The 13,822-nt window shown below is 42.9% G+C and overlaps 1 protein-coding gene across 1 annotated transcript in view; it reads right to left on the bottom strand.

Annotated features, from left to right (window-relative positions):
• The window catches only part of SCAI (suppressor of cancer cell invasion), a 96,461-nt gene extending 83,122 nt beyond the window's left edge, over positions 1-13,339 (bottom strand). Inside the window, exons 1-2 of the mRNA XM_054584390.1 lie at positions 13,159-13,339; positions 12,412-12,456 (exon numbers count right to left, since the gene is read on the bottom strand). Of these exons, the coding sequence (XP_054440365.1) occupies positions 12,412-12,456; positions 13,159-13,211 (98 nt within the window). The 5' untranslated portion in view covers positions 13,212-13,339. The remainder of the gene's footprint in view (positions 1-12,411; positions 12,457-13,158) is intronic.
• Between the last annotated feature and the right edge of the window lie 483 nt (positions 13,340-13,822).

Genomic DNA, 13,822 nt, shown 5'->3' with positions numbered 1-13,822 from the left:
TTCCCAGTCAGGGCACATGCCTGGGTTGCAGATTCGGTCCCCAGTCAGGGTGCAAATGAAAGACAATCGATCACTGTTTCTCTCCCTCTCTTTCTCCCTCTCTTCCCCTCACTCTAAAAATACATAAATCTTTTCTTTTTTTTAATAAGAATATTCTTACTTGTTGATGACAATTTTATTACTACCAGCCAGGAGTTACCTCAATAGATAAACGGCTTGTTTATCTAGTGTTAGAAAGACAGGCTAATGGCAACTATTCTAAATCTAAAATCTTTGTTTTTGGCCGTTGTTCTCTGAAAATCTGTATACGATCGCTCTATAGTTTGGAAATTGTCACAATAGCTTAAAAGTTCTGGTGGCCACTTCGCAGGCTCTGGGGAGACCATGGGCCCCCCGCAGAGAAGAACTCTGAGGACACTGTCACGCAGGCACAGACCCTTCCACGGCCTGTGGACTACAGGGACAACAGAGCATGGTCGAAAGAACCCCAGCTGCGACACAAGAATATAAAGAGTGGTGTCTACCTCAGAATGAAATGTTTCCAAAACAGCTGCCAAGTCTATGGAAGCACCAACACCTCTCCTTTTGCTTAGCTTGCGGTGAAGATGGCCGTTTCTCAGCAGCCTGCAGCCGTGAAGAGAACCCACAGCCAGCAATGCACAGCTATGGCGGGTGTGAGAGAGCTTTGGAAAACCAGGGAGGAAGCGCAGTTAGGCCATAAAAAAGATTAGGTATATGTATTAGTCAGAGTTCTACTGAGAAACCCTGAAGCAACGGTATGTGCACATGTGTGTGTAGAGAGATCACAAGGACTTGGCTCACACAATGATGGAGACAGAGAAGTGCCAAGGTCTACAAGCTGGAGGGAGACCCAAGAGAGTGGATGGTGTGATTCCAGCCCAAGTCTGAAGGCTGAAAACCAGCAGAGCCGATGGTGTAAGTTCCGGCCTAAGAGCCAGTGGGCTCGAGACCGAGGAAGAGCAGCGTTTTAGCTTGAATCCAAAGGATTTGAAGACTGATGTCCCAACCCAAGCAGTCAGGAGGGAGGAGCTCCCTCTTACTCAGTCCTTTTGCTCTTCTGAGGTCTTCGAAGGACGGCAAGGCCCCCGACACGGGAGGGCAGGCTGCTTCACTCCGCGCGATGACCGAAATGTCACTCCCACCCAACGCACCCTCACAGACGTCCGAGCACATGTCCGAGCATCCTGTGGCCCAGTCAAGTCGACACATAAAATTAACTACCAAAGCTTACTTGACTCTGATTTGCCCATTCTTCCCAGAAAGCCAAGAAGGGGCTGAAAAAGAGTGTAAAATCTGGTGACGGGTACCAGGCGAGGAAAACTGACTCTTCACTGGACCTTGTGGTGTCTTCCTTACTAAGTGTGAACATGAGCAAGGGACATGTTCTGTGGGACAAAACACCAGAGAGACAGCAATGACTCTGAAGATGAAGAGCAAATGGTTGGAGATTCAGTTACTAGGACAGGCACACGTCACTGCCCGAAACTAAGAGTACATTGTCCTTCAATGCCTTCAATAAAAAGATGGCTGTTTCCCCAACACATAAAGTGTGCGCACACACAGTCCATCAGAGAACTATCCAGGAGAAAAAGCTTAGCCCGAGACTGAGCCCTTTGGGTATAATGAAGCCAGTGCTAGAAGAAAGGAGACTCTTAAAAAAAAAAACCCCAAAAAACAACCCCAACAGGCTCATCTAACTCAGGGCTTGTGAAGCGAGAATTGTAAGTCAAGCCTTGGGCAGGGTTGTAGTCACCTCAAGGCTCAGCTAATGCAGGGTCCCCTTCCAAGCTCACTCATGTGGCCGCTGGCGGGCCTCGCATCCTCGCCACGGGGCCTTCCCGTAGGCTGCCCCCGTGTCTTCACAAGGCCACTGGCTCCCCTCTGCACAGGGCTGCCTGACATCACCAGCCTCCCCCAGAGCAAGTGATTCAGCAGAGAGAGAGTGTGACAAAGAGTCCACCCAAGACAGAAGCTGGAGTCTCCTCCTAACCTGATCCAGGAAGTTACCTCCCGTCACTTCAGCTAAATCCAGCTCACACTCAAGGGAGGAGGACTAAGCTCCATCTTTTAGAGAAAGGAGAATCAAAGAATTTGTGAACAGATCTTTAAAACCACCACAGGGACTAAAAGAGCAACTGAGGGGAAAAAAGTAGCTGGATAAGTTACTAAGACATCAATGAGTGTTTTATTCTCACTGTCTTCCCTGTCCCTGTCCCCAAGAAGACAAGTCCTCGCCTCAGGGGAGGTTTGTGTTTGTTTTCTGAAAATGTGAACTCCTTGAGGAGATTATCCTGAGGGAAGGGTGAAAAGACAGTGTCTTTGAGGACAGAGAGGTAGAAACAAGAAAAAAAATGGGGTGATTTATCTGGGAAGGAGAAAGAGTCTTTGGGCCTGCAACTCCACTTGCTAGCAGTGTTCTAGAATGATGACAAGTCCTCCGAGGGAAACGGGTGTGTGCGGCACCTGGGAAAGCTGAAACCTCCTCACCGGAATCCCCAGACCCAGCAAGGGCTCCTGTGCCTGAAATTGGATACAACTACTAGAGACACCAAACATCAAGGGACAGTATCCTCTTGGACAACGTGTTTATCAGTCACGGCCACAATGGACTGCAAATTAACCTTCCACCCACCTCAGGAGAGGTAGATGCCTATTCTTTTTTTTTTTTAAGATTTTTTTTTTTTATTTATTTACTTTTAGAGAGATGAAGGGAAAAAGTGAGGGAAATATCATGTGCAGTTCCCTCCCATGTGCACCGCCCCCCTGGCTTGGAACCCAGGTGCAGGCCCTAGACTGGGAATCGAACCAGCGACCCTTTGGTTTCCAGAGCAGCACTCAATGCCCTGAGCCACACCAGCCAGGGCTGGATGCCTATTCTCAATCACTGAGATTAAATTGTTCATTAGTTTGGTGGAAACTGCAGGGGCAGGGGCAGGGGTGGGGAGGGCAGTTCTCAAAGTTAGATTTCATTTAATTTGAAGAAAATAAAAACATTGTAACATTTCTTGGTTACCTGATTTTGTGAAATAAGATTCCTACTTACCATATGGTTAATTAATAACTTGTGGATATCTTTTATAACACACTAATCTTGGTAATTTCTAAGAAAATTCTAAACAAGTTGCTCCCTCAGAACATAAAGACTTTTCCATCAGTAATATATTACCCCCAAATTTGCCCAGGCAATATTCTCCTAATGTATAGAATATTAAGCAAATAGTTATACATCCAAAAACTCCTGGCCTTGAAGGAAAGCCATTCATTTAGGTTAGGGATCCACAATTTCCATAAAAAAGAAAACAAACAATTCTACCACTTTAGTCACTTCATCTCTCACTAGATCCAACCATAATAAGCATTACAGATCACCCATATTTCAGGATCTTAACCTAAAATGTAACTGCCAACTGTGTGCTACTGAACTTCTATCAAAAACTCCACATGGAAAAAAAAAATACATTTATGGAGGATTATTGAAGAACATAGTATTGTATATAATCCATTCTCCTAGATTTGTTGCTTTCAAAGTAGGTTATATTCTATTTGGGAAAAAAAAGGTTTACACAGGGTGGGACAAAGGTCAGTTCACAGTTGTTTGTATGGAAAATAATACAATAATTAATAAATAATAATACAAGAATTCTGGGCTTCGCATACTCACAACTATAAACCTCCTTTTGCCCAAACCTGTAGAATCTTTTTTTTTTCAAGTAGAATCCCAGGATATCAAACATAGTAAGAAGCAGAGTGATGGCCAGAATAGGTCTCCTTGGAGAATGGCAGATTCTAGATCTGAGCCAAAGACTCACAAGATGGGCCTGCAGTACCCTGTCCAACCAGGAAGCAAGGACGCTATCAAAGTCAACCTCAGTTGCATCCAAGGGACCCACGCAGTTGTGTCCAAGGGACCCAGGAGCTGATTTAAAGAGGTCTCCACTGGGCAAAGGGGGGTGATGAACAATTCAGGTTCACAGCAGTATTCTCAGTTTGTCTATATTTAAAATTTTCCATGTTAAAAGTATACAGACAGACAGGAGAAGTGATGCCTTAGAGGTTAGTCTGCTTAATCTTCTCCTGGTTGCTCCTGGCACCCTACCCTCCAGGGAGCCCCTGAATGAGTCCCAAGGAGCCTCTGGGCTCTGTTTGAACACGCTGGAAAATCACTGCTTGTGCTAGTCCAGATTTTATTCCAGCATAAAATATTACCATGAAAATGCTAAAACTCTGACCACGCTATCTTGGGCCCCTGTAGAATCTGCTTTCACAGAATTGAATGTTGGCATTACGCCCTAGGTTTTCACTGACACCTACTTTGCCAAGCCCACTGTATTTCTGTAGGGATGTTGCTGAAGCAAATATCACAAAGAAACTGTAAATAGTGGATATTCCTGTGTTTCAGTGTAAATTGGAAAACCTCCCTCTGGTTTTCTGAGTAACAACCTCCAGAATCTCAGCAGAGTACAGAGATGTACCTCCCAGAGTTGAACACTACTTGTTTGATGACTACTTACTACTGCAATGGAATGATAACACAGCAATGAAAGAGGTAATGTTCAAAAGATAGGAAGCAGTTTGGTATATGGTCCGCCCAGAAAAAGTCCAACCATTGTTAATATAACGAGAACAGCTTGCGCAGCATCAATGTAACCAGGCAGCCAAGAAGAGTGGACTGGAATGTGCCTATGTGAACAATGACAACTTTACTGTACTAGTCAGTGGGGGTGGTAGATGCCATTGAGCGAGCATGTGTACTGTGTGGCCATCGCATTCAAAATGACTGAGAAAGTAGAGTAACGAATCTGCATCGAATTTTGTGTTAAGCTTGAACATTCCTTCATGGAAACTATTCGGATGACTCAGAAGGCCGCAGCGATGGGCAACTGGTGATTGGCAGCTTCATCACAACAATGTGCCCACTCATGCATCACATCTCGTGCAGAGTTTTTTGGCGATACATCAAATCACCCAGGTGACTTGGCCCCTCTACTGCCCAGATTTGGTGCCTAGAGACTTGTGGCTTTTCCTAAAACTAAAATCACCCCTGAAGGGGGAGAGATTTCAGACCATCAATGAGATTCTGGAAAATACGATGGGGCGTCTGATGGTGACTGGGAGAACTGTGTGAGGTCCCAAGGTGCCTACTTTGAAGGGCATCACTGGCATCACTGTCCTAGGTACAATGTTGCTTGTATCTTCTTCAATAAATATCTCTATTTTTCATATTATATGGCTGGATAACTTCTGGACAGACCTCATACTTCCACCCCATGTTACTGTACCATTCTATTGCCTTCTTCACATCTCACTCAACATGGTCTCCTAGGTAAATTCATTCATTTTCATGACTTGGACCACTAAGTGTATGCTTGACTTCTAAATCTGTATCTCAAGATCCAGACCCATGTTTTCACCTGCCTGGTTAAAAATGGTACATCAAAGCACTTTATACTCCACACAACCAAAATAAATTCACAATCTTAACCTTCCAAACTTGTTCCTCTTGTATCTCGTACCTCAATTAAAAGTGTTCCCATCCAAACTATTATTCAAGCTAAAAGCTCCTCAAGATAAGGTGAAGAAAAGGGAAAGGCAACCCACAGACTGGGGACAATACCTGCAAAACATGCAAAACATATACATAATAAAGAAGTGGTTTGCAAAATACATAAAGAACTCTTATAACTACATAAGAAGACAAAAAATGATAAAATACGGTTAAAACCCCTGGCCATGTACCTCAGTAGGTTAGAGCAGTGTCCCAATACACCAAGGTTTCAGGTTCTATCTCTGGTCAGGGCACATACAAGAATCAACCAATGAATGCATGAATAGGTGGAACAACAAATCAATCTCCCTCTCTCTCTCTCAAAATAAATAAAAAAACAAAAAAAAAACCTTTAAAAGTGGGTAAAAGACTTGAACAGAAAATTCACAAAAGAAGTTATATGAATGGCTAATAAATACATGAAAAGATACTCAAAATCATTAGTCATTAGGGAAAGGCGAATTAAAAACATAACGACAGCTCTGACTGGTACAGCTCAGTTGGTTGGGCATCACATTGCACCATTAAGCAAAAGGTCGCTGGTTCGATTCCTGGTCAGGGCATGTACATGAGGCAGCCAATCGGTGCTTCTCTCCCTCTCTCCCTCCTTTCCCCTCTCTCTAAAATTAAATAAATAAAATCTTTTTAAAAAGCATAATTACATATATATATATATATATATATATATATATATATATATATAAAAAACACTATACATCCCTAGAATAATGGTGGTGATTTCAAGGGTACACATACATGTCAAAATATATCTAATTGGACACTTCAAATATGTGCAGCTTACTTTATACCAATTATAGCTCAATAAAGCTGTTTAAAAGAAAAACAATGACAATAACAAGTACCGGAGAGGCTATGGATCAAATGAAATGCCATACATTGCTGGTAGGTATGCGAAATGGTACAGCCACTTTGGAAAAGTTTGGCAATCTCTTAAAAAGCTAAACATCCACTTGCCCTAAGACACAGCAAGGTCACTCCTAGGCATTTACCCAAGAGAAATGAAAACACACATCTGCACAAAGCCTTGAGTCAAATGTTCCTAACAGTTGTATTCACACTGGCCAAAAACTAGACACCGGACAAATGTCCATCAACTGGTGAGTGAAAAGTCATACAATGGAATGTTCCTCAGCAATAAAAAGAAACCACCTACAATTACAAACAATAACATGGATGAATCTCAAAAGCATTATGTCAAGTAGAAGAAGGTAAACACAAAAGGCCATCGAATGAATGACTTACTTATATGAAATTTCAGAAAAGACGAAACTTCTACTGATAGGAAAAAAAGGTCAGTGGTTGCCAGAACCATGGCTGCAAAGGAACAGGAGCAGGTGTGGGCGAGGGGGCATGTCCTGTATCATAGCTGCAGTGTGGGTGGTTACAGAACAGGATACATTTGTCAAAAGTCATCACCCTGTATACTTAACGCTGGTGAATTTCATTATACGTAAATCATACCTCAATAAAGCTGATTTTTACAATGATTGGAAGAAAAGGCCAAATAAAAATAATTAAACTAATGATAGTCACAGCTATCCTTTGTTGAGTCCTTAATGTACATCAGGTAACTATCATGTACTTTACAATCATTATTTCATTGCATCCTCTCAATAAGCCGTTCACTGACTCAACCAACACAGAGTTACTGAGAACCTATCACACAGGCAGAGCAAAAGCAGGTTTACAGGTGTTCGTCTGGAAAATAACACAACAATTCACAAGTAATAATACAAGAACAAACTGTTTCACCTGTTCACAACTGTAAACCTCCTTTTGCCCAATCCTGTTTGTGAGGCGCTGTTCTAGGTGCTAGGAAAGAATAGCAAAGAAACAGACAAAAATCTCTCCACTCACACCGTTTATATACTACTGGAAGAAATGAATAATCCGACAAGGTGGGTACATTATCATTACCTGCATTTTGCAAAACAGCGAGCAGGCTCAAAGGTGAAATACTTTGCCCAAGAGCCCAAGGCCAGTGTTTGGAAGCCCTGGGATTCAAACTCTAGTCCAGGACTTCTCAGCCTCAGCATCACTGACAGCTGGAACTAGAAAATTCTTAGGTGTGGGAAGCTGTCCTGTATATTTAAGTGTTCAGCAACATCTCTGGTCTCTCTACCCTTTAGATGTCCCCAGGTGTAACAAAAAAAAAAAATGTCTCCAAACACTGCCAAATGCTCTTTGGAAAGCAAAATCGCTCCTCATTGAGAACCACTTCTTAACCTCTAAAAATTGATCATCATAGCCCAAGCTTTTATAAAAACCGTTCTTTCCATATCGGATACCGCCCTGGTTCAGGTCTTGAGCTCAACTCCACCAAGACCTCATCATTAGTCAGTCCACTTCCAGGCTCTACTCTGTCTTTTCTACAGCCACACTGCTGCCACAAACAACCTTCCAGACCTCGAGGGTCTAGATGAATTTTCTCTGGAAACTGCCCTCCTGACCAGTGTGCAGAGCTACTATAAAACCCTTTGTAAATACACAGTCATTACACTGTCTCATTTACTGGTGTCTATCTCCCCCACAAATATATGAGCTTTTCTCACCCATGTCTGTATCTCTAGTACAGCATTTCTAGTACAGTATCTCTAGTAGAAAGCATTTAAATGTTTTGTAATTCAAACAAATTACATATACCATCAAAATGCCTGGATCCTTTGCTTTAAATACCTCTCTCTCTCTTTCTCTCTCTCTCTCTCTCACACACACACACACACAACCCAAATCATACAATAATTTTTTTCTTTCATTTTTTTAACAGAGAGGGGAAGGGAGAAAGAGAGGGAGAGAAACATCAACGTGAGAGAGAAGTATCAATCAGGTTCCTCTTGTTTGTGCCCTGACAGGGGACCAAACATGCAACCCTGGCATGTGCCCTGACCAGGAATCAAACCAGCAACCCTTAGCCTTGTGGTACGATGCCCAACCAACTGAGCCACATTGATCAGGGCATACAATAAAGTTTTAATTAATGTTATCTCTACCCAAACAAATGGGTATTGTTCTAAATAGCATCTGAAAGGATTCTGTAACTCATAACCGAAACGTTATTAACAGACATATTGAAGTCTTCAGAATTTTCTAAAACCACACTGAGATGAAGTTTCCTAACCTTTAAATTCCTTTCAGTCTAGTATAGATTATCAAGGGGTATTAACTATTATCACATTATTTTGGACCACCAAAGCCCCATTCCACAATAACTCCCTCTTGTCACCAAGTCATTTATTAGTTCATTAGTTTTATTAAGTATCCCCTCAGTACTACAGATACAAAAAGGAAGTTAAGACAAGGAAATAAAAGTTTTAGTGGGGAGGAAAACACAAAGAAGGAGTAAGAGTAGGGTATGAGATGCTTACTTACCTCAAACTATCCTGGTTTTTTTTTTTAACTGTAGTAGAGTTTGGTGAGTACTAGGAAGATTCTCAAAAGATTACTCAGCTGTAACAAATGTTTATCAAAAAGAATGACTTAACAGCAACTATTCTAAAATAAAAATCATACTTTTGGCAACTATTTTCCAAAATGTAACAGGATACACAGTATAACAGTCAACAACTCTACACAGCAGACCAACTCAAAGGGATTCTTTAGGGTACGTTCAACAATTAACTCATTTGAAGTGCTCACCAGGAAGTTATATCATTTGATATCAAGAATTTTTACGGCCACAGTATGCAATTCATAGTAACAGTTGTAAAAAAATGTCTGGCTATAGTCATGACATCCTTTCTCTCCAGTCCATCTTTAGGGCCATAAATGGCCATTTTGCTTCCTATTTTTAGTGCAGTCCCGAAACTGTTTTCTGAAACAAATCTTGGTCTTGCCCACAGAACCTCTGTAGAGATGTATGCTGGCTGTCCATTCAGGTCAAAATCCTGACTTGATCAGGATCTGGCTTTAATCAGACAGGCAGTCAGAATACACGACCTCTTGATTCTTGACTGAGAATATACACTTAAACTCATTGCTGTCTGATGGTTGACGAAACTTGGTTACAAGAAATAACATTCACCGAGAAGGACTCATTCACTCAGTAATTCGGTCAACAGTTTCCTAAAGGCCAGGCACTATACTAGGTGCTGGAGATAAGCAAGAGTCCCTGTGGCTCAATCATTCCTCTTTGTCTCTGAACTGAGCCCCAAAGCCGGGGAACTATATACCCAAACCACACTGCTTTGGCTCTTTGAAGGATGTTCTGTTTACTGGCATTACCTAAACCTGGAACGAAAAGCATTATAAAAAGCAATCTTGAAAAACTCACTACTATACTTATCACTGGGATTTTCTTTCCCACAAGACCATAGTGTTCCCAACCCTGGAAACCAGTGAGAGAGATGTCTCATGTTTAACAGTCAAAAGGAGCCATGCTTCCCTTTAACAACCTGTCTTTGACTTTACAGACATCATTAATCTGTAAGTTGAGTTTTGTTTTCTTCTTTGCTTTATTCTAGGACACTCAGAGCCAAATATGGAGCCCACCTTTAGGAACCACAGTGCTTCCTACTCTAGCGACTAACTTTTCCACTGGCTTAATTTTATTATTCTTCCCTCATTTCTTCTTTGCCTTAGTATCTATATTATTAATCCTTTAAACAGTATATATTTTAAAAAGAGGTGGAAAATAAAAGGCATCTGATGGGTGCTTCTTAATCTAATATTTATTATGTATTTTCTATATGCCAGGCACTGTAGTAAGCATTTGACAGCCCTGTAAGGGTTGAACTATTATTATTTCTATTACACAGACAGGGAAACTAGGGCTCAGAGAGGTTTATTAACTTGCATATGATCTCACAACTTGCAGCTGACAGAGCTAGAATTCACATTCAACCCAAACCGTTATAACTGGTTTTCAAAAAGGCTATCATGGGAGCGAACAAGGTAAGCAGAGGAAGGAGAAGGAGAGGGTGGGGAAAGTCAGCACTGAGGATGTGACATTTGAGCTAAGTCTTAAAGGAGGGAGCTTGCCAAGGAACAAGGAGGAGATATTCCAGAAAAAAAAAGAAAAGGAAAAAGTGTGAAAAAACCCAGAGCAAAGAGAGAACATAAGTTCTGGGAATGACAAACAGAACACTGAGTTACATTCAGCAATTAATTCATCGTGAAGGGTTCACCAGAAAGTTAAGTCATTTAATACCAGACATTTAATAGGTCTGTTACTGAGAACTTCCATGGCCACAGTACTAAACTGTGGCTAGAAAGATAAGCACAGATGAAATAAAGGTGGTCTCTTTTTTATGGTTAGGCAAAAGTCAATAAGCCATGGGGAAACAGAAAAATCTTAAGCATAAGAATTACAAGATCAACTTGCACAGTATGGTGAATAAATTACAGAATAGAGGTAGGGAAGCCAGTCAGGCTAATACAAGAGTCTGGCAGTGGGGTATTGAGCGCTAAACAAGGGCTGTCAAAAACAAATATAATTCAAGCCAAATATGTAGATTTTAAGTTTCCAGTTTTCCATTCAGAAAAAGTGAAAATAATTTTAGTAACACTTTTATTTAATCCAATATACCTAAAATATTATTTCAGCATGTAATCAATATAAAAATTAGTAATGAGAAATTTTACATTCATTTTTTTGTACTAACCTGAAATCTGGTGCCTATTTTATAGAGCGCATCTCATTTGGGACATTAAGTTTTCACTGGAGATATTTGATCTGTATTTAAATTTCATAAAATTTATAGATGAAAAAGTAGATTCACATAACCAAGTTGCTCCAAACACCCTGAACCATATATTTCAATAACGAGTCAAGTGTTGGTGTTTGAATTTAAATTAATTATCATTAATAACATTAAAATGTCAGTTCTTGAGTCATGCTAGCCACATTTGGAGTGCTCAACAACCACATATGGCTACCATATTAAACCATATAGGTCTAACAAGAGATAAAGGAACTGTGGCTCTTGGCACTTCCACAATCAGCATTTTCACATCTACGCACTGTTGAGGTTTTCTGTGTACTAACATGAATAACGTACCAAATATTAGCTATCATCGTAGTCCTACTGGTCACATCCTTGCTATTACAGCTTACTTGCTCTAGCCCAGTTCCTACATCTGTGCAAAAGCAATCTTCTAATGACTATACAGAATTGCTCTATGGTACCTGAGATGTTGAATGCACTCAAAATGTTTATGCAGTGGATATATGGTCCTCTTCCTCAGAAATAACTCGCTTGTCTGCAGACTATGTAAGCCCTTTTTTCTATTTCCCTATGATTTAACTGTTCACTAGACTCTATGTACAAGGAAAAAAAGGAATAAGAAAACCTATTTTCAATTGGATGTTTATTAGAAGCATTATAGTATAATGGTTAAGAGCTTAAGCTCTGGAGTCAGATGGCCTAGATTCAAATCCTGGTTCTGTCATTTACTGGATGTGTGATCTTGGGTAAATACTTGGCCTGTCTTTTCCCCAGTTCCCTCTTCTGCAAAATAGTGAAAATGGTACATACTTCCTTAGGGGACTTCATGGATTACAGAAAATAACACATATAAAGCACTTGCACACAATATGTGGCATATAGTAGATGGTCAATAAACATTAGCTTCTAAACAGAGCTGGTGGAGAAGCTGAAATTATAGCTTAAGTAAAAAACTAGGATTTCCCAATTATCCACATCTCTTTCCTGTATTATTTTGGATTACTCCCCCGGCCCCAAAGTCTTGCAGATAGTTATATTCATTAAGAAGAGAGCTAAATAAAAGGTTTCACCTATGGACAGTGTGTAATTATGCAGTATGGCACAGGTGTAACCAAGCAAATGGAAAAACACGAAACAAAATAGGAAGGCATTTTGCTTTACCTGCTTTTCCGTTTTCGAGGTGGTTTCTCCACTGTGCCAGTCAGTCTGTAGACCAAACAGATACGATGGTAACTAAAAGTAACATACAAGAACACGTCCCCGGGCCCTACTCTGCCAGTTAGGAACTCGATGTATCACCCTCTAGGTCTATATGCTCGCTAAGTCCATACCCGACCTTCCAAATGCCTATACTCTGTTTCCCCTATTGGCCAAGACCGAGCAATGCTGGGTCTCTGTTCCCCTAATGTCTGCTTAGTCCAAACCCTGCTCTGCCTCCTAATCTCTCACTCCATCCTCAGCTCTAATTCGTCACAGCCCAGCTCCCCAAAATCACCCACCACCACCTACTCATTGTCTGCCTAGTCACCCCCGTACGCCCCTCCGGCCTCCCCTTTCCCGTGCCCACCCCCTGGCGAGCTTGCACTACCCCTCCGAGCCCCGCCCCTCCGGGCTCCGCGCCCCCCGCATTCCACGGCCCCTCCATGGGGCGCTCGCGCCCTGCCCCTCCTGGCCCAGTGCCCCCAGCCTCACCCCTCGGCGTCCCTCCTGCCCATACCCCTCCGGCCTCAAGGATGCGATCGCCGCCCATCCCGCCCGCCCCCGCCTTAGGAAGCCCCGAATCCCTCCAACCTAACCCCCCCTTTCCAGCCTCAGCGCCCCGAATGCAACACGGCCCCAAGCTGCTGTCCCTGGGCCCGCTCCCGCGCCCCATCTCCAACCCTGACCGCCACCCACAGTCCGCCCCACCTGGGGGCCAGGCGACTCCGCGGCTGCTGAGGCTGCCGGGCTCCTCTGACCATCCGGCTCCTGCTCCGCCGCGGGAGCTGCTCCGGCGGCCGCAAGGCTCGCTCGGGAAGCTGAGGCAGCGGAGGATGGAGTAGGCGGAGAGGCGGGAGGAGGGCCTCGCGCCTCCGCCAGGCTTGCCGCGGGGCCCGCCTCCTCCGCGCCTCTCCTCGGCTCCTATTGGTTAGAGCTGTAGGATACCCAAAAGCCTGATGGTCGATTGGACGCTCGAGCCGTCACACTCCGTCATCTAGAGTTTGGTTGAGACTGCAGGTGGCGGCAGAGGTGCCTTAGAGACGGCTGGCTGAGCAGTGGAGACCTGATCGCCACCGTGTGTCAGAAACTAGAAACTGCACCTTTGGCGCCAGACACCTGCAGGCAGGTTCAGCTCGCCAGGCGTCCTGCATCCCACACACCTGCTGGCGCCCCGCTACACTGCACCAAGCCAGGACTAAAAGCCAATCACTGGAATTTCCCAAACTCCTCTGGCAGATGCGACAGTGAGGCAATTCTCCAAAACGTGCTTCATTTTGAACCACTTCCTTGTATGCGGCCCATCTCGACATCAGCGATTTTCAACTGGTGTGCTGCAAGAATTTTTAAAACATGCAATACCTGACTGCTTAGT

The sequence above is a fragment of the Pteronotus mesoamericanus genome, unplaced genomic scaffold (assembly GCF_021234165.1).
Source record: "Pteronotus mesoamericanus isolate MK-2021 breed Mesoamerican mustached bat unplaced genomic scaffold, CSHL_Meso_final contig_78, whole genome shotgun sequence".
Taxonomy (NCBI): Eukaryota; Metazoa; Chordata; class Mammalia; order Chiroptera; family Mormoopidae; genus Pteronotus; species Pteronotus mesoamericanus.
Note: the sequence above shows the minus strand (reverse complement) of the source record. Positions and strands in the feature narration are given on the sequence as shown.